We start from the raw sequence: 27,076 nt of genomic DNA on the forward strand, positions 1-27,076 counted from the left end.
ACTTCTGATGTGCACCAGTTGCTCATATGACTAACCATTACCTGCTCCCTGGGCTTCTCGTGACCCTGATCGGGTGGCTGAGCAGGTTCTACACCTTGCCCCAGGGTGACCTGCAGGCTAGCAGAGGGAAGGAGCACCTTACACCTCCTTTGGTAGGGACGTATCCCCACCTCGCCACCCATTGCTTGTTCTCGTTACCTGTCCTGAATGGCCTTCAGGAGCTTTTTAAGGAACTCCCTGGTGTAACGGAAGGGATGAAGTTTTACCCAACAGTGAGAATTAAGTATTGTTAAGTGTAAGTTTCAACCAGGCACAAACCAGATCAAAGCTAGCTATTGCTCATTTAGTTCTACTTGTGCCTTTTGAGTCATTAAGTTGTGGGTTCAAATTGCACTCTAGAGACTTTTGGTCACCAGAACCTCAGCAGACTCTGGTACTGAGAGAATGCTGCACTGTTAGAATTGTTGTGCTTTAGATAAAAAGAAATTTTTATCTGGACTGGACTGGTCAAAGAACACCGAGGCTGTCTACAAGAAGGGTCAGAGCCGTCTCTATTTCCTGAGGAGACTGAGGTCCTTTAACATATGCCGGACAATGCTGAGGATGTTCTACGATTCTGTGGTGGCCAGTGCGATCATGTTTGCTGTTGTGTGCTGGGGCAGCAGGCTGAGGGTAGTAGACACCAACAGAATCAACAAACTCATTCGTAAGGCCAGTGATGTTGTGGGGATGGAACTGGACTCTCTGACGGTGGTGTCTGAAAAGAAGATGCTGTCCAAGTTGCATGCCATCCTGGACAATGTCTCCCATCCACTACATAATGTACTGGTTGGGAACGGGTGTACATTCAGCCAGAGACTCAGTCCACCGCGATGCAACACAGAGCGTCATAGGAGGTCATTCCTGCCTGTGGCCATCAAACTTTACAACTCCTCCCTTAGAGGGTCAGACACCCTGAGCCAATAGGCTGGTCCTGGACTTGGTTCCTGGCATAATTTACATATTACTATTTAACTATTTATGGTTTTATTACTATTTATTATTTATGGTGCAACTGTAACGAAAACCAGTTTCCCCTGGGATCAATAAAGTATGAATATAACTATGTCTAAATTAAATACCGCCCGAAATGCCTTCTAATGTATTTGAAAAACACTGTATGCCACGGCTTTTGGAAACAAATGGAATTCTTTCCAGCATGTTTTCCAATGTTTATTCCCTAATTAACATCACTACCAGGTTTACTTGATCTCAGTGACCACATTTCAGAGTGTTTCCCGGCATTCTGTGAGGGCACATAAGAGATTGATAAACCTCACTCTTTCTCTCTCACACCTAGGGTGTCACAGTCTTTTCTGATTGACAGCCCAAGACGTGGTACAATCTTCATAACAATTAGGTCATCAGTATTTTGCTAACGCAAAGACGTTAATGAATAGTTTTACATAGAGTTATCTTCCCTTATCTACTACAGGAAGGATTAAACTGATGGAACTGCTAATCTGGCAGCAGAGCCAGTGCCGTACTCTCATCTGTTCCACTCCATAACCAAATGTGAAGTGTACATAACCGACCATAGCACATAAACACTTCCCAGTTAATTCACATCTTGTATTCAGTTGTTACATCGTAATGCCAGTGATGCCCATATTGAGATTATTTTTAATTTATTTAGACATACAGCGTGGAAAAGGCCTTTTTGGCCCTTCAAGCCGTGCCGCCAGCAACCGACTGATTTAATCCCAGCCTAATCACAGGACAATTTACAATGGCTGACTAATCTACTGACTGGTACGTCTTTGGACTGTGGGAGGAAACCGGAGCACCCGGAGGAAACCCACACGTTCACGGAGAGGACATACAAACTCCTTACAGATGATGTCGGAAATGAACTCCAAACTCCAATGCCCCGAGCTCTAGTAACATCGCATTAACCGCTTCGCTACTGTGAGGCTGATATTTCTCTCATCGTGAACTATGAATGTCGATTATTCCCAAACCACTTCTAAGTGGCTAAGTAATTTGCAGATCAAGGTTTATCCTCGCTTGTTGCATAAACTGAAAAACTACTTGGTGGTTTGCCTGTCACCTACCTTTTTACTTCTCGAGAAGTGACAACCAATGAAGTCAAACACTACAGCATTGCTTATCGGCTCAAACATCCAGTTTGCCATTAGATATTAAAGTTCAAAGTAAATTTTATTACCTTAGTACATACATGTCATCATGTACAACCATGAGATTCATTTTCTTGTGGGCATACTCAGCAAACCTATAGAATAGTGATGGTATCAGGATCAATGAAAAATGAACTGGAGTGCAGAAGACAACAAACTGTGCAAATACAGATACAATTAAATAGCAATAAATAAGGAGAGCATCAGATAAAGAGACCTTGATTGTGGGAATATTTCAATGATGGGGCAAGTGAGTGTTGTTATCTCCTTTTATTTAAGAGTGTGATGGTTGAAGGGTAGTAACTGTTCTTGACCCTGTGGCTCTTGTACCTCCTGCCTGATGGCAGCAGTGAGAAGGGAGCATGATTTGGGTGGAGGGGATCTCTGGTGATAAATGCTGCTTTCCTACGACAGCGTTTCATGTAGATGTGCTCCATGGTCGGAGCGCTTTGCCTGTGATGTACTGGGCCGAATCCACTACCTTTTGTAGGATTTACCGTTCAAAGGCATTGGTGTTTCCATACCAGGATGTGATTCAGCCAGTCAATACACTCTCCTCCACACACCTATAGAAGGCTGCAAAAGTTTTAGATGTCACACCTAATCTCCACAGGCTTCTAAGGAAGTAGAGGCGCTGCCGTGCTTTCTTCATAATTGCTCTTGCATTCTGGATCCAGGACAGTTCTTCTGAAATAGTAAGATATTATTTAAGGGGGAGACAACTAAGGCTGTACCCTGAGCATATTTGGGATGACGCAGTTGTGTAACGGTTAGTGTAATGCTAATTACAGTGTCAGCAGCCCGGGTTCAATTCTGCCACTGTCTGTAAGGAGTGTCTACGTTCTCCCCGTGACCTCGTGTGTTTCCTCCCACATTCCAAAGATTTACAGGTTAGTAGGTTAATTGGTCACGGGGTGTAATTGGGCGGTGCGGGCTTGTTTGGACAGAAGGGCCTGTTACCATGTTGTATCTCCTAATAATGAGAATAACACCGACCTAGCTTCTCATGGACTCCAAACTAATCTGCCGTCTGCCTAACAAACACTCTGCCTTCAAGATTCTGAACTGCAGAATACAACCATCTAGACATCTTATACCGATGAGGAGAGTTTTGCTTTTGCGTTGGAAACCACTTCTGAGAGTTCAGTCATTTTGTGCCAAGTAAATTTGAATAAGAGATTCGGTTTAGTGGGGGTGGGGGGAGGGAATTCTATGCTAAATGCTGGATAAAGTTTGAATTGAGCTGCAGATGACAAACAATTATAGAACTAGAAATTTCATTGTGGCAATCCAATTGGAAATATCAAATGTTGATTCATTCACCAGACGTAACTGTCGTATTTGTCTTTCAGCTTAAAATCTGTTGCAAAATAATTTGATGAACCTACAAATAAATTTATTAAATAGTCATTTAATAAATCATAAGTCATTTCTGCACTCTTATGTTAGCAGGGAGTACTTAAAGCGAGGCGGGTTTCAGCATCAACATTCACGTCTTTTGACGAGGGAAGTACCTTACAGGCGTGTTATCTAGGTGTTATGTGGAGGTTAGTTTACTTGTTGGTCGAAAGCTGCTTCCATCATGCTGGCCATCAATTGGTCTGTTTGAAGGATGCAGCAGCTGTTTCCCATTGGCTGCCTTGTGTGCCACGGCATCACTGTTCGGTTTCAGGCACCTCACGGGTATGACGATAGCACATGCGAGCCGTTTGCCCTCTCCCTCTGTTCCTAGGGCGTGCTTCACTCTGAGATCACGACCAGTGCAGAAGAACCATTGGGAAAGCATGCTGCAGACTTAGAAGGCCTGAGCGCACTCTTAGCTAAGTATCTGTTTGTTCAATGTTTCATTTTGTAGTTTGTGTAACTTTGGAGTCTTCAATGTCTGGTTGAATCTTTTACTGTTTGTAAATAAATGAATAACATCCTTATTTGTAATCCGCGTCTTCTGTCTCACTCAACAAACCTGCCAACCTGCTTCCATGTTACACGAGGGTAGTTTAACGTTGAGCCACACGAAGACATTGTAGGGTGATTGGCCCACATTCTGACCAGACTGGTAGGCTTTAAGGAAATCTGAAACAATGAGGATTTGGGGACGTGGGAAACAGAGAGTGAGGTTTGGGAAGTTCCCTGTGGAGGAACAATTAAATTGCAGGATGTGAATCCAAACAAAAATGGAGGAGCAAAAGATCTGAGTGATGCGGGGCTGAAGAAAATGAAAGATGGAGAGATTTGAATATGAGAGTAAGAATGTTAAGATTTTAGTATTTAAGTTAGAATTGAGTAATCTTGCCCCCAAAGTGCAAGTTGGGACATGGGTGGCTCTGTTTTGAAGATGTCATGACACAGAGGATGAATGAGAGGGGTTGTCAGAAGCAAGGTCTAATAGTATGCATGAGACCTTTTGCTGTAAATGAGCAGAGGCAGGGGCTGGCACTGGCTGAGGCTACAGAACTGAAAATGGGCAGTTTTAACGATGTGGAGGTGCAGCTGAATGCTTACCTTTGGGTCATTATTGGGGTATTCACACAGGAAGTAAATATAGTTTTTACATATCAGGGAATTGAGGACAATGGAGAACTGGCACAGGAATTAAATGGCAGGATGGACTTGCTGAGTGACCATCTCCTGCTCCTTGAAAATGTATTTATTTATTGAGATAGAGCATAGAACAGGCCCTTCCAGCCCTATTGGTCATATAGCCTAGCAACCCCTAGAATAGCCCTAGCCTAATCATGGGCCAATATACAATGACCAATCAACCTACCAACCAGTATGCCTTTGGAGTATGGGAGGAAACCAGAGCACCCGGAGGAAACCCACACAGTCATGGGGAAAACGTACAAACTCCCTCAGACAGTGGCAGGAAATGAACCCGGGTTGCTGGTACTGTGAAAGTGTTGTGTTAACCACTGCACTACTGTGCAAATGTTGCTGAATCCTTCATGTAGTCGGTGAGGTTTGGGGAGATATGGGATACAATGCCCAGCTTCTGACTTGCAGTATCCTAGCATAAATGATGGGGCACATCATTAGGAAAAGTGTTGGTGTAAATTCAGCCAAAATAATTTCCTATAACTGGACAGACTGTTAAGGAGCAGATTATAACCACGATGCCCGGTTCATTTCACGGGAACAACCAAATTATTAAGGTTAGTTTTGCTCTGTTGTCTAGAATGCAAGGAAATAGGAGCAGGAATAGGCCACTTGGCCCCTCAAGCCTCTCCTGCCTCTCAATATGATCACAGCTGATCTACTCCTGGCCTTAACTCCTCCTCTGTGTCCTAAATCCTCCAATTTTCCAAACTTACAATATTTCTAATAATTTATCCTCCATAACTCTGAGGGCAGAAAACTCACGAGATTCACCTGTCTCTGTGAGAAGAAATTTCCATGAACCTCTGTTTCAAATGACTGGCCCCTCATCTCTCCCTCCTATTGAAAATAAAGGAGGAGAGGTGTAAGAGCTTATAAAAAGAATTCCAGATGTTCCAGTCAGCTGAAGGAATGGCTATCAGTGTGGTAACAAATGGGAAACCGGAAGACTTGGAAAACTTTAAAAACCAACAAAGAACCACCAAGCGAGCAATTAAGAAAGGGAAGATAGATTATGAAAATAAACTAGCACAAAATATAAAAATGGATAGTAAAAGTTTTTATAGTTATATAAAGCGGTAAAGGGTGGCTAAAGTGAACATGGGTCCCTTGGAGGCCAAGGGGGAATTGATTTTGAGTAATGAGGAAATATCTGAGGCTTTGAGTGACTATTTTGTGTTGGTCTTCACGGTGGAGGACACATCTAACATGCCAAAGAGATATGATATGGATGTGATGGGGTGTGACGACCTCGATACAATAGCTTCCACTAAAGAGGTAGTGCTGAGCAAACTTGTGGGCCTAAAGATAGACAAGTCCCCTGGTCCTGATAGAATGCATTCCAGGGTACTGAAAGGAATGGCAGACATTATAGTAGAGGCTTTGGTGATAATTTACCGAAATTCTGTGGACTCTGGGCAGGTCCCAGCGGATGGGAAGATGGTGAATGTCACGCCACTGTTCAAAAAAGGATGTAGGCAAAAGGAAGGTAACTATAGGCCATTTAGTTTAACATCTGTAGTTGGGAAAATGCTTGAAGCTAATATTAAAGAAGAAATAGCGAGACATTTGGAACGAAATGGATCCATCATGCAGACACAGCATGGAATCAGTAAAGGCAGCTCCTGTTTGACAGACTTACTGGAGTTCTTTGAGGATATAATGAGCGCAGTGGATAGAAGAGAACAGATGGACGTTATTTACTTGGATTTCCAGAAGGCGTTCGATAAGGTGCCACATAAAAGACTTATCCATAAGATAAGGATGCAGAGTGCTGGGGGTGATATATTAGCATGGGCAGAGGATTGGTTAACTAATAGAAAGCTGAGTTTTGGGATACCTGGGTGACGCTAAATTGAGTGGAAAAGCAAATTGTGCAGAGGATATGGAGAGTCTGCAAAGAGATATAGATAGGTCAAATGAACGGGTAAGGGTCTGGCAGACGGAGTACAATGTTGGTAAATGTGAAATCATCCACAGATTATTACTTAAATGATAAAAGATTGCAGCATGCTGCTGTGCAGAGGGACCTGGGAGTGCTTGTGCATGAATCACAAAAGGTTGGTTTGCAGGTGAAGCAGGCTATCAAGAAGGCAAATGGAATGTTGGCCTTCATTACTGGAGGGATTGGACTTAAGAGCAGGGAGGTTATGCTGCAAATGTACAGGGTACTGGTGAGGCTGCACCTGGAGTACTGTGTGCTGTTCTGGTCTCCATACTTGAGGAAGGATATACTGGCTTTGGAGGTGGTGCAGAGGAGGTTCACCAGGTTGGTTCCAGAGAAGAGGGAGTTAGACTATGAGGAGAGATTGAGTCGCCTGGGACTGTACTCGCTGGAATTCTTATGAATAAGAGGAGATCTTATAGAAACATAAAAAATTATGAAGGGGATGGATGAGATAGAGGCAGGAAAGGTGTTTTCACTGGTAGGTGAGACTAGAACTAGGGAACATAGCCTCAAGATTCAGGGGAGGAAAGTTAGGATGGAGATGAAGAGAAACTACTTTTCCCAGAAGGTGATGAATCTGTGGAATTATCTGTCCAATAAAGCAGTGGAGGCTACCTCAATAAATATATTTAAGACAAGGTAGCTAGATTTTTGCATAGTAGTGGAAATAAGTAGGAGAAAAGGCAGGTAGGTGGAGATGAGTTGATGGTCAGATTGGCCATGATCTTATTGAATGGCGGGGTAGCCTTGACGGGCCAGATGGTCTGCTCCTATTTCTTGTGTTCTTAAATGATAAATCAGCATGCAGATGCTCAAACCCTCTTATCGTGGAGTTTATTCATCAGAATCTGAAACCCATATTCATGCAACACACACAAGAAATGCTGGTGAATGCAGCAGGTCAGGCAGCATCTCTAGGAAGAGGTACAGTCAACGTTTCGGGCCGAGACCCTTCGTCAGGACTAACTGAAGGAAGAGCTAGTAAGAGATTTGAAAGTGGGAGGGGGAGGGGAGATCCGAAATGATAGGAGAAGACAGGAGGGGGAAGGATGGAGCTAAGAGCTGGACAGGTGTTGGCAAAAGGGAAACCAGGCTGGAGAAGGGAAAGGATCATGGGACGGGAGGCCTAGGGAGAAAGAAAGGGGGAGGGGAGAAGCCCAGAGGATGGGCAAGGAGTATAGTGAGAGGGACAGAGGGAAAAAAAGGAGAGAGAGAGAGAAAAAAATTAATAATAATAATAATAAATAAATAAATAAATAAATAGCAGATGGGCTACGAAGGGGAGGTGGTGCATTAACGGAAGTTAGAGAAGTCAGTGTTCATGCCATCAGGTTGGAGGCTACCCAGACGGAATATAAGGTGTTGTTCCTCCAACCTGAGTGTGGCTTCACCTTGACAGTACAGGAGGCCGTGGATAGACATATCAGAATGTGAATGGGTAGTGGAATTAAAATGTGTGGCCACTGGGAGATCCTGCTTTCTCTGGCAAACAGAGCACATTGGCTTCTGCTTTGTTTCTTTGGCTATTTTAGTACTAGCTTGGAAAAGATATGAGGACAGGGGAGCAGAGGAAAGATGCAATAAAAGCAGATTTCTATCGAGGCTGGATATAATCTAAGTGGCTCAGCAGCGCCATCAGACGAGTTGTGAAGTTACTGCAGCTCCCTAAAGCCGCAGTGCAAAACTGCAAACCTTAGATAAGTGGAGAATATTTAGAATCATAGCTAAAACAAAATCAAGATAATTCATGTGCACTTGGATTTATGAAGTAGATCTCCACGGGTGGATTGCTTGGGCTGGGCTCAATGGTGTTCTGAATCTTTTTGTCTCTTTGCTGCTGATTTATTTTCAAAGGATGGTTCCCCGCTCTGTTTTGACATAAAGATGCTTCCTGATATGAATGCATTAACTGGGCTTGTGTGAACATTTGTTTGGCTTCCCTTACAGAACTGACAGGGTTTGATGATAAAATGGAGCCATTGATTTAAATAAGTAGGGCTTTAGTTGGGTATTAGGAAGTATGGTTGTGTAGTGGCTAGCGTATAGCTTTACAGCCCCAGAAATCGCCCAATCTGGGTTCAATTCCCTCCGCTGTCTGTGAGGAGTTTGTACGTTCTCTCCATGACCATGTGGGTTTCCTCCAGGTGCTCGGATTTCCTCCCACTCTCCAAAGATGTATGGTTAGGGTTAATGAGTTGTGGGCATGCTCTGTTGGCGCTGGAGCCGTGACGACACTTGTGGGCTGCCCCCCCCAGCACAATCCTCGGACTGTGATGGTCATTGACACAAAATGACGCATTTCACTGTATGTTTTGATGTACATGTGACAAATGAAGCTAATCCTTCTCTTTATTTGAATTTTGAGAGTTGAAGAGAAAGCGATAACATAGGGTAGCAAAATGGGGAACGGATCACTGGAGACAGTCAGGAAGGATGACTGCCAACAGATGTAAGAGTGTACCTTCAGATACAAAGAGAAGCTGAAGGCTGCTTATCTGAATGGATGTAACATATTTAACAAAGTAGCTGAATGAATGACACTAATAGAAACAAACCAATTCCCTCTCATGGCCATTATGAAGATGCAATTGCAAAGTGGCCAAAGAAGGGAATTAATTTTGGGAAGAGATGTTGAAATGTAAAAGGAGGTGAGCTTGCTCTGATGTGGGTGTGAAGGTGGTTGAGGGAAGGAGCTGAGCTCAGAAAATCGAGCAGTATCAGCCTGGGTGGAGCTATGAAACAGCAAGGGGTAGAATACAAAAGTGAGCATGAACAAAATGTGCAGATGCTGGAAATCCAAAGCAACTCATACAAAATGCTGGAGGAACTCAGCAGATCAGGCAGCATCCATGAAAATGATCAAACCTTTTACATTTCAGTCCGAGACCTTTCTTCAGGACTGCAACAGTGGCCTCAAACAGCAATGGCTATTGCATCTAATGGGGAAGCTTAAACCACCACAGTACACAAGGATTTTTATCTATATAAAATTGGTGACATTGATGGGGTCTAATTTGGAGTACTGTGTGCAGTTTTGGTCACCTACCTACAGGAAAGATGTAAATGTTGAAAGAGTACAGAGGAAATTGACAAGGATGTTGCCTAGTCTGCAGGACCTGAGTTAGAAGGAAAGATTGAACAGGTTTGGACTTTATTTCTTGGAATGTAGAAGATTGAGAGGAGATTTGGTAGAAGTACACAAATTGTGAGGAGTATAGACAGGGTAAATGCAAGCAGGCTTTTTCCACTGAGGGGTGGGACTACAACTGGAGGTTAAGGGTGAAAAGTTTAAAGGGAACATGAGGGGAAACTTCTTCGCTCAGAGGGTAGTGAGAGTGAGGAATGAACTGCCAGCACAAATGGTGTATGTAAGCTTGATTTCAGTGTTTTAAGTGAAGTTTGAATAGGTATATGGATAGTAGGGATATGGAGGGTTATGGTCCCATTGCAGGTCAGTGGGTGTAGGCAGTTTAAATGGTTCAGCATGGACTAGATGGGCTGAAGGGTCTGTTTCTGTGCTGTACTTTTCCATGACTCTATAAAGACTGGCAAACCAAATGAGTGCTAAAAGGATGAAAATAATTCTTGATAGAAGAGTTATCTAGGTCAGCATATGATGAAGAACTGCTGTAGGTTATTTTAGATCTGGTAATGTAATGAAAAAAGTTAATTGATGAGCTGGCATTAAAAAGCCATTAGGGTACAGCAATCACATGATAGAATTTTACATCAAGATTGAAAGTCATATAATCTAACCTGAGACCATATTCTTAATTCTGAAATAAGCAGACTATGAAAGCAGAGGCTGCGATCTGGTTGTAGACTGAGAAAAGACAGTAAGAGGGGTATCAGTAAATCAGCTTATTTAAGGGTAACATGGAGTGGTGGTACCCCTTTGCCAGTAAACTGGGAAACCATGCCCCACACCTTGGAGCCACCTCTCAGTGAAGGCAGATGTCCATGATAAGATTCATCATTACTTTCTATATGCCAACACAGGCTTGGAATGATTGGGGAAAAGGGTGTCTGAAGATTAAGACTGTGGTCCACCAGGTAGCGGTGATCACTGCTGTCCTTCAAATTTCCATACTGCTTACGGCAGACACCTCAAGGTGTTGGGGAAAATACACCCACACTATCTCTGCAAAAATCCTTCAAACCAGAGGTTCCCAACCTTCTTATGCCATGGACCCTACCATTAACTGAGGGAACTCCTACTTTAAACTGACTGGAAGTACAGGCTGTCCTCACCCAACTAATATGCACCTATACATACAAATGAGTGTTGGTGCGTGGCCAAGTGGTTAAGGCGTTCGTCTAGTGATTTGAAGGTCGCTAGTTCGAGCTTTGGCTGAGGCAACGTGTGTGTCCTTGAGCAAGGCACTTAACCACACATTGCTCTGCGATGACACTGGTGCCAAGCTGTATGGGTCCTAATGCCCTTCCCTTGGACAACATTGGTGGTGTGGAGAGGGGAGACTTGCAGTTTGGGCAACTGCCGGTCTTCCATACAACCTTGCCCAGGCCTGCGCCCTGGAAACCTTCCAAGGCGCAAATCCATGATCTCATGAGACTAACGGATGTCTATAAATACAAATGAGTTCCCATTAATATTATTAAATTCAGGTTTGATATATGTATGTATTTTATTTGTACATACAGTATGTCGGACTTTTGAATTTAACAATATTATAGAAGAAATAATTTCCCCTCTCTCTCTCTTCAGTAGTTGGTCTTTCGTAAGTCCTGTGTGTTCAGCCTTGAGATGGTAAACATGCCTCTACAGAAAAAGGGATGTAGTGCTTTCCTGGCGTATATGAAGAATAAATTCTTCTTGGGCTTCCAGCCGGGTTCAGGTGTCGATTATAACCATTTTGATGACAAACTCTGCCATGGATGAGAAGAAATCAAATCACAAACAAGAAAAAATCTGCAGATGCCGGAAATCCAAGCATCACGTGTTGCATGAATGGGAAGAGTTTATTCATGTCTCTACAGTATTGTAATGTACCATTCATTATTGTAATGTGCCATTCATTGTAATACAGTCGAGGTATGTTAACCATATCAACTAATTTTAGATATTTTCCTACTTGCAGACAAAATCAACAGGGGGATAATTGTAACCATGGAATCTATCCATTACCCAGGGCCTGTGTTAGCAAAGCAACATCAGCGCCCTCTACTTGGCCAAACAACCCCAGCGATAACACCTTTGTTAAACTCGGTTGTCTCCTTTAGGCCGGCCACATTGCTTGTGTGAAATATTCCTAATATGGATGCTTTATTCTGAGGTTTATCACAGGGAAAGATTAGTAAGCAGACCTGGTTTCCTCTCACATTCCGATGGCGTATGGTTTAGCAGGTTAATTGGTCACATGAATGTAATTGGGTGGCCCGGGCTCATTGGGCCAGAAGGCACTGTTACCATACGATATCTCTAAATAAAATAAAGATTCAAAGTCTCCTGAAGAAAATGCAACGACTGGACCATGCCTCCCCAAAGTGGAGGAGCACTGAAGATGACATTGAGAATAGTAAGTCCATTCATCAGAAGCCCAGTCTAAATGACTCAGAGCACACTATATTCTGGAATTCAGAAGAATGAGGGGTGACCTCATTGAAACCTATTGAATGTTGAAAGCCCTCAATACAGTGGATGTGGATAGGATGTTTCCTATTGTGGTGAAGTCTAAGACCAGAGGACACAGCCTCAGAATAGAGGGGCATCCTTTTAGAACAGAGACGAGGAATTTCTTAAGCCAGGGAGTGGTGAACATGTGAAATTCATTGCCACAGGCGGCTGTGGAGGACAAGTCATTGGGTTTATTTAAGGCAGAGGTTGATAGATCCTTGATTAGTCAGCGCATGAAGGGATACGGGGTGCAGGCGTGAGATTGGGGCTGAGAGGGAACATGGATCAGCCATGATGAAATGGCAGAGCAGAACTGATGGGCCAAATGGCCTAATTCTGCTGTATATCTTATGGTCTATAGCATACAGGCTCACAAAATGCCCTCCCTCACCATTTCTGGAAGAGCTCTCACCTCCCTGTTTGGCCTGCTAATTACTTCAGAACCCACAAAACCCTAGAGGAAGCAAGCCATCCTTGACTCTTGCCTAAGAAGATGAAGACAAGTAACATAGGTGTGGAGCCTATGAAGCAGTGGATTATTTCAGGGTTGGTGCTGGGTCCAGCTCTTCACCAGTAACAGTGGTTTGAATAGTGAGATCCAGTACACAGGCTTGCTGATGGAATTATGCTAGTTGAGTTGACTGTGAGGAGGATGCAGAGGGACGAGGATACAGATAGGCTAGGTGCATGGACATGGACGTGGCAGATAGGAAGATAATATAGAAAAGCATTATGTCATCTACAGTGGCAGAAAAAAAGATAGAAAGACTGAGTATTTTTTCAAACGGTATGAGATTAAAAGGTGTTGCCTAGGTATCAGTTTACATGAATCATGCAAGTTAAATTGCAAGTTCAGCAAAAAAGTTAGAATGACAAATGCTATGAATGCCTCCATTGTAAAATGATTTGAAAGCAAGAGTATAGACATCTTGCTCCAATTATATAAAGCCACAGTGAGATAACATCTGGAATATTGTGTATGGTTCTGGCCGGCTACCAAGGGAGGACGAATTTGTGAAAGAGGGTGTAGCAAAGGTTTCTCAGAATATGTGATTGTCCATTGACGGGAGGTTGAGCAGACTAGGTCAATGCAGTCTTGAGTATTAAAGACTGAAAGGTGATGTCATTGCAAATTGTTAAAATTCTCAAGGCGGTAATTAAAGTAGTCACTGTTTCTGTTGGCTGAGATAAATAGAATTGGGTCACACAATCTCACAATAAGGGGTCAGTCAGTCATAGAGTTATTGAGTAGTATAACACAGAAACAGGCCTTTCATCCACCCTGCCTACCCCAGTTGCCTGTGTTCAGCCCATAACCGTCTAAGCCCCTCCGTTCCATGTACCTATCCGAGTGCCTCTTAATTGTTGCACTTGTACCTGCCTCAATTACATCCAGGGCAAAGGTGATGGGGAAATCTCTTCATCTAGGAGTGCTGAAGCATTAGAATTCTCCTGATTAAGTTCTCACGTTCATGAATTCTGCGTTAATTTCACCTTATTCCCTCCGCATTCCCATCAATTCCTCCGTAGATTCTACTGCTGATGCTGGGGTCAGCCCACACACCATTGGTATGTGGGAGGGAGTCCGATCAGCTGGCAGTCTCTTGTGTCGTAGGAGGAATGTGCAACCTCCAGGCGGGCGGTGTTGAAGGTGGGTCACTGGAGCCGTCAACAGCAGCTGCTGCAAGCTGTGCCTGTCTGGCAATGGCGCACAAGGACAGCAGGCCTTTGACAATAAACACACAAGATTCTGCAGCTGCTGGAAATTATTTATTTATTTAGAGATGCAGTGTGAATAGTCCCCTCTGGTCCTTTGAGCTGCACTGCCTAGTAACCCCCAACAACCCCAAATTTAATCCTAACCTAATCACAGGACAATTTACAATGACCAATTAACCTGCTAGCTGGTACGTCTTTGGACTGTGGGAGGAAACCAGAGCACCCGGAAGAAACCCACATGTTGCATGGGGAGGATGTACAGACTCTTTACATAGGATGCCGGGACTGAACTTTGAACTCTGAACTCTGGTCATTGAGCCATAGTAGTGTCACGCTAACTGCTACACTACCGTGAGATCTAGACTAAAACACAAAATGCTGGATGAACACAGCAAGTTAGGCGACATGTATGGAAAGAAATAACGAGTCAACATTTCAGGCTGAGGCCCTTCATCGGGATTGGGAAGGAAGGGGGAAGAAGACTGAATATGAAGGTGGGGATGGGAGGAGGGAGGGGACGAGTACGAGTTGCTGATGGTCAGTGAAACCAGGAGAGGGGTTGTAAGAAGCTGGGAGGAGATAGGTGTAAATGTAAAGGCTGAAGAAGAAAGGATCGATAGGAAAGAAGAGTGGACCATGGGAGAAAGGGTAGGACGAGGGGCACTAGAGGGAGGTGATGGGCAGGTGAGGAGAAGAAAGAGGTGAGAGGGGAGCCAGAATGGGTAACGGAAAAAGAGAGGAGGAGGAGGGGGAGAAATTACCAGAAGTTAAAAAAAAAAGTCGATGTTCAATCGTCAGGTTGGAGGCCCTTTAATAACGTGAGTGTTTCTGGAGGGAGTACGACGAGCAGGCAAGCTCAAAGTTCAAAGTGCATGTATCATCAATTTACATACAGTACATACTACTACGAGATTCACACTCTGGCAAGCATTTACAGCAGGCAGAAAGAGGGAAATACAATACAATTTTAGGAAAAGCGATAGGGAAACAGATCAAGACTAACAAATAACTGATGTGTAAAAGAAGACGGACTGCGTAAATAAAAAATAATACTGAGAACATGAATTGTACAGGGTCCTTGAAAGTGAGTTATAGGTTGTAGAGACAGTCAGAGTAGTGATTGAAGTTTTCCATGGTGATTCAGGAGGTTCCTGAACCTGGTGGTGTGGGACCTTAGGCCCCTGTACCCTCCTGCCCGATGGTAGTAGTGAGAAGAGGACGTGGCCTGGATGCTGGGGGTCTTTGATGGTGGACGCTGCTTTCCTGTGGTAGCTCAGCCAGTCTAGGGGTAGGGCTGGGGTTCACGCTGGTGAGTGGACAGGATTGCCCAGTATCTGGCAACGGGGTCAGCTATGCCTTGTTGAGTTGCCTGCTAGCTCTGGTTGCCAGAATCACCAGAATCACCAGAAGCACGGGTTGATTTGCTGGAATAAGATGCCAGTTTGAATGTTGGCGATGTGACAGGGAGGTGAGTAAACCCTGGAATCTTTTCTCCTGGGCTATTGCTAGTCACGAGTCTTTGCAATTAAACTGTTTCTACAAATTAGTTCTGGCAGCTGTTGTTACAATGTGTGATATAATATCGTCCCTGGTTAGAGCTCTAAAGACAGGGCCCCTGCTATATTGCTAACCAACCCAGAGGCCTGTAGGTGGATTTTGTCATCTGTTGCTATGGTGATAGAGAATGGGTGCGTAACATTGGTTCCCTTTCTGCCTGGTGAAATAACATCAACCAATCACATGTACCTGAATGGTTGTGATTAACCTGGAGGAATCTGGATAGTCTTGGACTTTTCTGTTGCGATTTGGGTAACCTGCATTCAGCGTGGGGTTAATAATCTTACACTCAAAGGCCCTGAACTTGCACGTGCAGAGATTTGTGTTAGTTACAGCTGTTTAACTCATTGGACTGGTGAGTCTGAGGATCCATCACAGCAAAATAAACTCACTATACAGCACAGTGGTTGATTGTGAGCAGTTTTGGCCCCATATCTAAGGCAGGATATGCTGGTATTGGAGATGGTCCAGAGGAGGTTTATAAGAATGATCCCAGGAATGAAAGGGTTAATGTACCCAGAGTGTTTGATGGATCTGGCCCTGCAGTCGCTGGAATTTAGAAAAATGGAGGAGGGGGAGGGGCAATGTTTCACTGAAATTTACTAAATATTGAAAGGCCTGATAGAGTGGACATGGAAAAGATGTTTCCAATAGTGAGGAGTCTTGGACTAGAGGGCACAGCCTCAGTATGGAACAACATCCATTTATAACAGAGATGAGGAGGAATCTGTGGAATTCATTGCCACAGATGCTGTAGAAGCCAAGTAATTGGGTATATTTAAAGCAGAGGTTGATACAGTAGGTTTTTGACTAGTAAAGACATCAATGGTTACATAGAGAAGGCAGGAAAATGGGGTTGAGAGGGAAAATAAATCAGCCATAATTGAATGGCAGAGCAGACTCGATGGGCTGAATGGCCTAATTCTGCTCCTATGTATTATGGTCTGCACAGGACTTCCTGTTCCTCAGCATTTATCTCCAAGAGGTAACGTTACAGCTATATAGGACCCTGGTCAGACCCCACTTGGAGTACTGTGCTCAGTTCTGGTCACCTCACTACAGGAAGGATGTGGATACTATAGAAAGGTTGCAGAGGAGATTTACAAGGATGTTGCCTGGATTGGGGAGCATGCCTTATGAGAACAGGCTGAGTGAACTTGGCCTTTTCTCCTTGGAGCAACGGAGGATGAGTGGTGACCTGATAGAGGTGTATAAGATGATGAGAGGCATTGATCATGTGGATAGTCAGAGGCTTTTTCCCAGGGCTGAAATGGCTAACACGAGAGGGCACAGTTTTAAGGTGCTTGGAAGTAGCTACAGTGGAGATGTCAGGGGTAAGTTTTTTTACGAAGAGAGTGATGAGCACGTAGAATGGGCTGCCGGCAACAGTGGTGGAGGCGGATACAACAGGGTCTTTTACGAGACTCCTGGATTGGTACATGAAGCTTAGAAAAATAGAGGACTATGGGTAACCCTAGATAATTTCTAAAGTAAGTACATGTTCGGCACAGCATTGTGGGCTGAAGGGCCTGTATTGTGCTGTAGGTTTTCTCTGTTTCTACTCACCTGTGGTCATTGGTCATTGAAATCTCTCTAGGCATTGTTAGAACGTACAGAGCCAAGTCTGTGTCGAGAGAAAAAGCACAGTGCCAATTCTTAATCCAACTTCTCTCTGCCATATTCTTTGAAAAATTAGAAGTTTATAACATGTTGGTCAGAAAAGTTGCTTTGACAGATTGTCAAAGATCCATCAGTTGGTGTGCAAAAATCATACGTGCAGTGAATGGCGTCATTTTGATAACAACCAGCACAACCTAGGGGTGTGCTGGGGGCAGACCACGAGTGTCACCACACATTCTGATGCCAGCCATGCTGGGCAGAAGAACAATGAACACAGTAAGGAACAAAGCAACGACAGCAAAACAAGCTCTTTTGCTCCCTCCTGCCATTGCTCTGTGTGACCAACGGTGTAAGGGTGGCGATGAGCACTTGGATGAGAAGTTTAAATACTCTCAGCCTGAGTTGGCATTTCCGGAGGTTTCATCACTTGGCTTAATATCTTGGTTAGTCAAAGAGCACAGACTTAATTTTTTTCTTTCAGGACAACGTTTTTGAAAAGCAAAATAAAAACAGCAGATGGTGGAAATCTGAACTCAAAACTGAAAATATTGAAAACGCTCTGCAAGTCAGGCAGCTTTTGCGGTGAGGGAAACGGGGTTAATGCTTGACATCAGTGACGAAGGCCCGATGAAGATGTTGCCACCATTTGTACACTGAACAACTCACACATCTGTCTCCTGCACCAGACTGATTCTTTGATGCCTCTTCCATTGCAGTAGTAATCTCACAAGCCATTCCAAATGTGAATTCCAGTTCTGTGAGGAGCCTGAGTATGCTTTTTGGCAAGGCCATATACATATCAATCTTAAAATGTGTGTTCCAACAGCGTTCCAAAGTTACTCTGTCAGATTCTTTAAATCAACAATGAATCCACTGATTCTTGGGAGTTGCTTGCAGGTAATGAAAGCATTCGATTAAAATAGCTCTGCATTATTACAGCGGTGTTGTTGAATGGGGCATTGATTAGCCTCTGTGAGCCACTGGCGGTTTAGCTGATGTGGTCTTTTCTCGTTCCTAGGTGGCTTTGTTATTATTCCATGACATGACGATTCTAATCTTAAACAAGAGAAAATCTGCAAATGCTGGAAATCCAAGCAACACACACAAAATGCTGGACGAGATGGGCCCGAAATGTTGACTATACCTTTCTTCCATAGATGCTGCCCAGCCTGTTGAGTTCCTCCAGCATTTTGTGCATGTTCCCTATCTCTGTAATCTTGTTGGTTCAGTAGGGTAGATCCAGACAACAGTTCACAGACCTGGAAAAGTTGACTGTTTCCCTTTCCATGGATGCTGCCTGACCTGTTAAATTTTACCAGCATCTTCTTGTTCTGTTCCACCTCTTCCAAATAGGTGCTAAGTATTTCCCGCATCTCTGAGCCCCCACAATGTTTGCAGCTTGTGTTTGACTTACAACTTGCATAACCTTCTCTTTGCCTGTCCCTGGACTTGCTGTACTCTTAACCTCACCCATTTTCACTTTCTCTGGATAAGACTTCTGTTTTCTCACGTCCTCATTGCCAGTGCAGAGCCTGTCTGTTTTTTGTAACCTTTTGGATGAGAAGCTGAACAAATTGAATACAGTACCACATTGCTGTTTCATCTAAGGGCTTCTCCAGACCAGTTTGCAAGCTTCCACAACCCAGACAGGAGACAATCATACATTCAGTGACCACTTTTTAGCTACACCTGTTTGTTAATGCAAATATCTAATCAGCCAGTCGTGTGGCAGCACCTCACTGCATAAAAGCATGCAGACGTGGTCAGGTTCAGTTGTTGTTCAGCCTCGTCCAACTGTAGACCAAATTCTGTTGTCCTAAGAATGTCGCACAGTGTATCTTCCACAATCTCAGAAATTTCAACTATTTGTCTTTGAACAGAGTTGTCGCTGAGCAGAATCGCTTTAATTATTTGGTTTGGTGATTTATGCGAAACCGTACTCAGACCTCCTCTACTGCTGGCAAAATCAGTTATTTTGATTTTCTCCTATTTGATAAAAGTTCCTGCGGAAATCAAAGCAGAGGGTCTCATACTTTAAATGTCCTTTCCCTTTCTGGTTGGCTAATAATCTCAAGCCATTGTCCAGTCTGGAATGATATGGCTGATTTTTCTTGCTATCTGTGCCTTCCTGTAGGAAGGAATATTCATGCGTGTCCATTTTTTGATTTCAGGGACTTCCTTCCTCGTGGATCTGGCATCGTCACCAGGAGACCACTTGTTCTTCAGCTGATCAACTCACCAACAGGTAGGAAGCTGTGGAATGAGGGCTGTGGTTCATGGGCAGTGATAAATCTCTCTTTGCTTCATTGGCTCTGCTGCCCATCTGTGTCCCACATCACAGTTTAAATGGTAGTGACGTTAAAAGATTGCATATTAAATAAAATGCAGAGACATGAAGTGTCAGAAACAAAGAGATGCTCTCTTGGAAAGGTCTACGTTTGACATCTGACTGCTTGCATTTCAGTACTTGGTACATGAGTATATTCAGATCCCTTTTTACATCAGTACCCCCCAGTCTCTCCCCATTGAAGAAAGGCACTGCATTGTGATGGTGCTAGTGAAATGGATGCCTCCACAGTTACCCATCTACCATAAATCTGCCAAATCAATTAGCTTGTTTACATTGTCCCAAAGCCTCTCTGAATCCTCACAACTTGTGATCCCAATCAGTTGCCACCAGCAACCTCAAGAATTATCGCACATTCTCTCACCCGAGTCACTGATAGCCACTCAGTGGCCACTTTATTAGATACACCTGCTCGTTAATGCAAACATCTAATCAGCCAATCATGTGGCAGCAACTCAATGCATAAAAGCATGCAGACGTGGTCAAGAGGTTCGCTTGTTGTTCAGTCCTAACATCAGAATGGGGAAGAAATGTGATCTAAGTGACTTTAACTGTGGGAATGATTGTTGGTGCCAGATGGGGTGGTTTGAGTATCTGAAATTTTCACGCACAACCGTCTCTAGAGTTTACGGAGGACGATTCAAAAAACAGAAAAAACATCCAGTGAGCAGCAGCTCTGTGGGCAAAAATGCCTTGTTATTGAGAGAGGTCAGAGGGAAAAGGCCAGACTGGTTCAAGCTGACGGGAAAGCGACAGTAACTCAAATAACTACACATTACAGCAATGGTGTGCAGAAGAGCATTGCTGAATGCACAATATGCTGAACGTTGAAGTGGGTCGGTGACAGCAACAGAAGACCACACCAGGTTCCAGTCCTCCAGCTACGGAAGTGGCCACTGAGTGTATGTTGTGAACAGCTGGGACCAAATGCTCATCTCAACGGTATCCTACTGATCCCCTGCTGCCACACTATGTATTCCTGTTGTTTCCTGTCCATCAAACTATTTTCAAGCCAGGTCTCTATACTGCCCCCAACTGCTTAGTTTTGCACACTAATCCCTTATTTCCTCCTGAATGAACTCCAGAAGATTTGCTCTACACAATTTCCCTTTGCAAAATCTATTTTGACTTTGGCTAATCCCATTGTTATTTTCCAGGTGTCTCTTTATTTCATCATTTGTAATAGACACTTACAATTTCCCTGCTGCTGTTTGGCTAACTAGACACCGGTTTCCTGTTCCTTCTCCTTCCTTTTTCAACTAGTTAGATGACCATTGCTGCCCTCCATTTTGCAAGAGCTGTTCTGTAATCTGTAAGATTTCTGAAGACAACAGCCAATGCATCCACTCTTTCGTGGCTCCTCTTTTGTAACTCTAGACTGCAGGGTTATCAGACTCTGGGCATTTCAGGGCTCTCAGATCAATTGATTTCTCTAGCAATATTTTGTTCCTAACTCTAATTTCTTCCTATTCCTGCTTTTTATTAGTTTGTTGGGTTCTTTGCATTTCTGGGAAGTAATTTGTGTCCTTTTGGTGAAGCATGAACCAAAATACTTGTTAAATTACTATTAGATTTCTTTGTTCTTGATTATTTGCTCCTTTACTTGCTGGGACTTAGAAAGGTGGTGGGGTGGGTGGGGGGGGGGTCTCATTGAAACTAGTGAATATTGAAAGGTCTGGATAGACTGGTTTTGGAGAGGATGTTTCCTGTAGTGGGGTAGTCTCGGACCAGACGGCACAGCCTCCGAATGGGAGGACGTCCATTTAGAGTGGAGATGAGGAAGAATTAATTCAGCCAGAGGGTGGTGAATCTGTGGAATTCATCGCCACAAATGGCTGTAGAGGCCAGGTTCTCGGGTGTAGGGTTGGTAGGTTGTTGATTAGTCAGGGTGTGAGATGTTACGGGGAGAAGGCAGGTGAATGGCGTTGGAAGGAAATGCATCAGCCATGAGCCATGGTGAAATAGCAGAGCAGACTCGATGGCCAAATGGCCTAATTCTGAGCCTGTGTCTTATGGACTTATAAATTCTCCTGTCCTGATTGTGCGAGGCCTAGATTTTACTTCACAAATCTTTTTCATTTCAACTTGCGATGGGGGTAAGGTCATTGCTGAAGGAGCTAAAGATGGTTGGACTGAAACCAGTGCCCTGAGAAGCTCCTGCAGTGATCTTCATGTCCTAGGATGATTGACCTCCAACTACAGCTACCTGCCCTAGTGCACAGCATGACCCCAGCCACTGGAGTAGTTTCCCCTGGATGTCTTTTCACTTCAGATTTATCAGGGCTCCAAGATGCCTCACTTGGTCAAGAGCAGACCTTCTCACCTCAACTCTGGAATATGGGTTTTCGGTTTATGCTTGGATCAGGGCTGTGATGCAACCTGGAGCCGTGGGGTCCTGACCAAGCCTAAACTGGGGATCAGGGAAGGTTATTCTCATTAGAGAATAAGTTCTGCCTTATGACACTGTTGACAACGCCTTCCATCTCTCTGCTGAGGACTGAGAGTAGACAGGAAGGAAACAAGAGAAAGTCTGCAGATGCTGGAAATCCAGAGCAACACACACAAAATGCTGGAGGAACTCAGCAGGACAGGCAGCATCTATGGAAAAGAGTACAGTCGACATTCCCAGTGCTGGTGAAGGGTCTTGGCCTGAAATGTTGACTGTACTCAGGCCTGCTGAGTTCATCCAGCATTTTGCGTAGACGGGAAGGAGGTTGATCCAGGTTATAAATGCTTCAGTCTTGTCTCTGCAATCACATCTCACCATTGATGAGGACTGGGATGTGCTTGGAGCCTCCTCCTCCAGTTCCCTGTTCAGTTGCCATTCACCGTTCATGACAAGATGTGACAGCACTGCAGAACCTTGACCTGAAGCTGTGAAATGCTTGTCTCTGTCTACCATGTACTGCTTCTGTGGTGTGTACCTGTGGTCCTCTATTACATCTTTACTAGACTGGCTCCTCATTTTTAAAGATTAATTATTAGCTTTATTTATAGCATGTACTGCACATCAAAACATGGAGTGAAATGTGTTGTTCGTGACTATCACCAGCACAGTCTGAGGATGAGCTGGCGGCAGCCTGCAAGTGTCACCATGCTTCCTGCACCAACATTAGCGTGGCCAAAATTTAATCCTAACCCCTGCGTATTTGGAATGTGGGGGGTAACCGGAGCACCCGGAGGAAATCCACGAGGTCATGGAGAAAACGTACAAACTCTTTACAGACAGCAGTGGGAACGAAAATGATACATAGGAGCTGAATTAGGCCATTCAGCCCATCGAGTCTGCACCGCCATTCCATCAGGGCTGATATATTATTCCTCTCAACCTCAATCCTCTGCCTGCTCCCTGTAACCTTTGATGCCTTGACTAATCAAGAACCTATCAGCCTCTACTTTAAATATACACAGTTACTTGGCCTCCACAGCCTTCTGTGTCAATGAATTCCAGCCAGAGCGGACACTCTAAAGCAGCGCACTACCCTCTACATTACAGGTCCCCCCCTAGACTGTTACTTCTGCACTCTTCACTGATCCACACCGGATCCTCTGGTCTGATTACAGTGATAGGGCCAGGGATATCCTAGAGGTTGTGGACTGTGGTGCTCTGCTGATTGTCCACAGAACCTCAAGGAAGTCCAGATTTGAACTGCAAAATTCTGTTCTGAGTCTCTCCTGCTTAACCTGAGTGTAGGTGCACCCAACGTGACGCTGTGAAGACTGGGCTTTGTGTGGTGGTCACCAATGCTATCATAGACGTGTCTAGCACAGACAGATTGGTGAGGACAAAGTCAAATATCTTTATCCCTGATGTTGGCTCACTCACTGGGCTCACACTTTCTGACCTCTACGAGGTTGACCTGTGGTGGTGCTGCTAGGACATATCTCATGAATAGATGTTGACATTTCCCTGCCCACGAGCATATTCAGTGCTTCTTCCAAGTGGCCCTCAGTGTCGAGGATCCCTGATCCATCGGCTAAGGGTGGATAGTAGATTCCTTGCCAGTGCTTGACCCCTGATCATGAGACAGATGGGGCCTGGAGATGATGCTGAGATCTCCTGTGGTGAGTGGGTCCTCCCAGTGGAACAAATTGCCTTCCTGTTAGTGTGACGCCTGTAAGGTATGTTTCAGCGTGAACAACCATGTCCAGCTCTTGCTTAAATTGTCCATGTTGCTTAACCAGCGTGGTTTGCGAGGAGACCTTTGAGAAATTGACTGGGCTGTTGTGCCATTACTGTGACAGCTGACCACTTGGTATGAACCATGGCCAACGTCAGGACCTTCTCTGGGTTAGATTCTTCTGTTCTGTTTCAATCTTGTGCTTTGCACAAGTAAGTTGCTTGCAAATCCATTTCAGAGGGTGTTTGGGAGTCAGCTACAGCAGTGGCTCTCTGAATAAGCCAAAATGAGTCACAAGGGCAATTTCCTCTCACATCCATCCAGAAGGGTGCACATTGGTAGGTTAATTGGTCAGTATAAATTATCCCTAGTCTGTAGGGTGTTTGATGGGAATGTGGAGAGAATAAAATGAGTTCACATGGGATACCTGTAGAAATGGGTATTTGGTTGTTGGCATGACACAATGGGCTGAATGGCCTGTTTCTGTACTATATCCCTCAATGACTCTTGAGGACACCCTGGCCAAACAAGGCTCTGTCGATCTTTAACTGATGCCCGACAGAATACTGCATTGTGCGGTGGGGCTACCAAAGGACCTTGCTCGTAACCAATCACAAAGAAGAGAAAATCTGCAGATGCTGTAAATCCGAGCAACACACACACAATGCTGGAGGAACTCGGCAGGCCAGGCAGCATCTATGGGGAGGAGCGATCAGTCGACGATTCAGGCCGTCAGTTTCGGCCCGAAGCGTAGACTGTTTACTCTTTTCCATAGATGCTGCCTGGCCCGTTGCGTTCCCCCAGCATTGTGTGTGTGTGTGTGTTTGTTTCTCGTAACCAGGTTGTTCTGTTAGCTCAGAGATGGAATTGCATGTGGAATGTCAGCCTATGAGCAGCTCTGCTGATCATTTAGTCCAACGTGCTGCGACATTTAAATCTGGCAAAGATGTAAGTCTGTATCTGGGACTGTTACATCAAAGAACTGTGCAAAGTAACGTGCTGAATGGGAACTCAACAGGTCAGGCCTGAGAGGAGAGAAATCAAATGAACGTAGAGGTGGATAATCATTCAGCAGAATGAGAGGAGATATGCAATATTTAAATCTTTAACATATAAAAAAAACATCCCTTCACTCTCTGCAAGAGGGATGTCAAAACAAAAATTGACAGAAGGAAATAGTTTTATTGAAAAGACAGACTTTAAGTGGCTTTTTAAAGGAGATAAAAAAGAGGGGTGCTGAGCCAGATGTGTTAAGGAGGGATGTCCAGAGTTTAGGGTCAGTTTAGGACTGAAATTAGCAGAAAAATGGGGGGGGGGACAAAGTGAAAGGAGTTATTCAGTGTGCCAGATGTCTCGAGCAGAAACAGATGTTGCGCCTGCACCTCGTCAAGTGCATTTCCAAGTAAACTGTGCAGTAACCCGACCTAGCCACTTGGGTATGGCTGATCAACTGAGTTTTAATTTTGTTACACAAACAACAGGAATTCTGCAGATGCTGGAAATTAAAGCAACACACATCAAAGTTGCTGGTGAAAGCAGCAGGCCAGGCAGCATCTCTAGGAAGAGGTGCAGTCGACGTTTCAGGCCAAGACCCTTCGTCAGGACGCAGGGTCTCGGCCTGAAACGTCGACTGCACCTCTTCCTAGAGATGCTGCCTGGCCTGCTGCGTTCACCAGCAACTTTGATGTGTGTTGCTTGAATTTTGTTAGTTGTCTGTCCTGCAAGCTGGCTGCAGTGTGGCTGCAGTTGCTCTGATGCCCCTGCTCTGCTCACTCTGACAGGCACTATGGAGCTTCCAGGGGGATTCCACGTCAAATATGTGCTGCACAAAGGAACTTGTGCCACACTGCTCAGATTTCCTCAGTGATCCTTTCTTCTCTGAGAGAGGAGACTGCAGAGGCTGCAGTCTGCTGGGAGAACTCAGCGTGTTGAGCAGCACCAGGGGCAGTAAGGAAATGCTCGATCTTTCGGCCCAAAACATTTACAGTTTCTTTCCTCCCTGTCGATGCTGCTTGACTCGCTGAGTTCTTCCAGCAGGTTTTGTGTGGATCCTTTGTGTGTTAGTGAGCTAACTCGTGCAGTGAGCCAGGTCTGTGTATAGGAGTAGGCATTGTAACCTAACGCCTGGACACAAGGGGCTTTATCACCCACATTCCTGCCCCACAGCGTTACAGCGGGACTGGGGGCCTTCACTTACATTCTGCAGCCTTGGTGGGCCTGCTGGAGATCAGGGAAGGTCTCTGTTGGCATGAGAGGTGTTCTTCATTCCCATCACTCTGCCCACTCCTCCAGACCAACAAACCACTCCAAACCGGCACCAACTCATCACTATCCTCTGAAGTGAAATCACTCGGGCATTCCCCAGGCAGCAGACAAGGGCAGTAAACTCCGACCCTGCTTGCACTTGCAGCTTGGACATTAAAGTATTCCAGAGGAAGTCCTCACCCTCAGAACACACAGGGTATGCGAAGCATTGCTAAGCAGAGAATGTTCTTTCCTGGGTACAGGTGGAATTGTTTTCCAAACAAAGCACACATTCATGATCTTTACTCCTACATGGTGGTGTAGAGTTGGGCTCGACAGGCATTTGTGACACATTTAAAGTAATTTAGTGCTCAATAGGCAAAGGGGCATGGCTGGGTGATTGTGGACCTTGTGTGTCTGAGAGGCTGCTCCTTAGACCTAGTGTGTGTGTGTGTGTGTGTGTGTGTGTGCGCGCGCGCGCGCATGCATGAGTGTCCACGTAGTGTGTGTGTGTGTGTGCGCGCGCGCGCATGCACGAGTGTCCACGGTTTAAACATAAAAGCTCTGTACATCACAGAGAAACATCAAGCCAACAAGGCATTTCTGCATCTGCAGTTTTTAAGTAAACTAAAGCCTTTTGTAGTTGTGTGTATAGTTGTATTAGATTGCTTTATATCCATTTTGGCTCTAAAGTCACAAAATAAGGTCCCATTTAATTCTGTGGAAGTCATTTTGGGGTAGTTTATACACACAGACACACAGACACACACACACACACACTCCAAAGCCGTGTCTACAGCGAGTCATGATCTCCTCCTCACACAGGTGAATTTCCTCTCCACAGTAATGTCTTCATTTCTCATCAGATCTCTGATTTATTGTAAATCCACGAATCATCGAATAACATTTCTGCGAAGCCCCTTGGGACATTTGGCTATGCTAAGGATATTTTATTAATACTTTGGTTGATGTCTGACTGGCTGGCATGGTGCTTTGTTAATGACAACAGTGAACAAATATGAAATTATTACTAACGAGAAGCAGCAACACATCCCCTTGCCCATTCAGTGCAGTAAAGCTGTGATAAGACTGCCAGCACAGCAGAAACATTAG

At 44.5% G+C, this 27,076-nt stretch overlaps 1 protein-coding gene across 1 annotated transcript in view; it reads left to right on the forward strand.

Moving 5' to 3' along the window:
• The window catches only part of LOC140186239 (dynamin-1), a 229,108-nt gene that overhangs the window by 56,618 nt on the left and 145,414 nt on the right, over positions 1–27,076 (forward strand). The window contains exon 2 of the mRNA XM_072240260.1: positions 19,423–19,496. Within this exon, the coding sequence (XP_072096361.1) occupies positions 19,423–19,496 (74 nt within the window). The remainder of the gene's footprint in view (positions 1–19,422; positions 19,497–27,076) is intronic.

The sequence above is a fragment of the Mobula birostris genome, chromosome 22 (assembly GCF_030028105.1).
Source record: "Mobula birostris isolate sMobBir1 chromosome 22, sMobBir1.hap1, whole genome shotgun sequence".
NCBI classification, from domain to species: Eukaryota; Metazoa; Chordata; class Chondrichthyes; order Myliobatiformes; family Myliobatidae; genus Mobula; species Mobula birostris.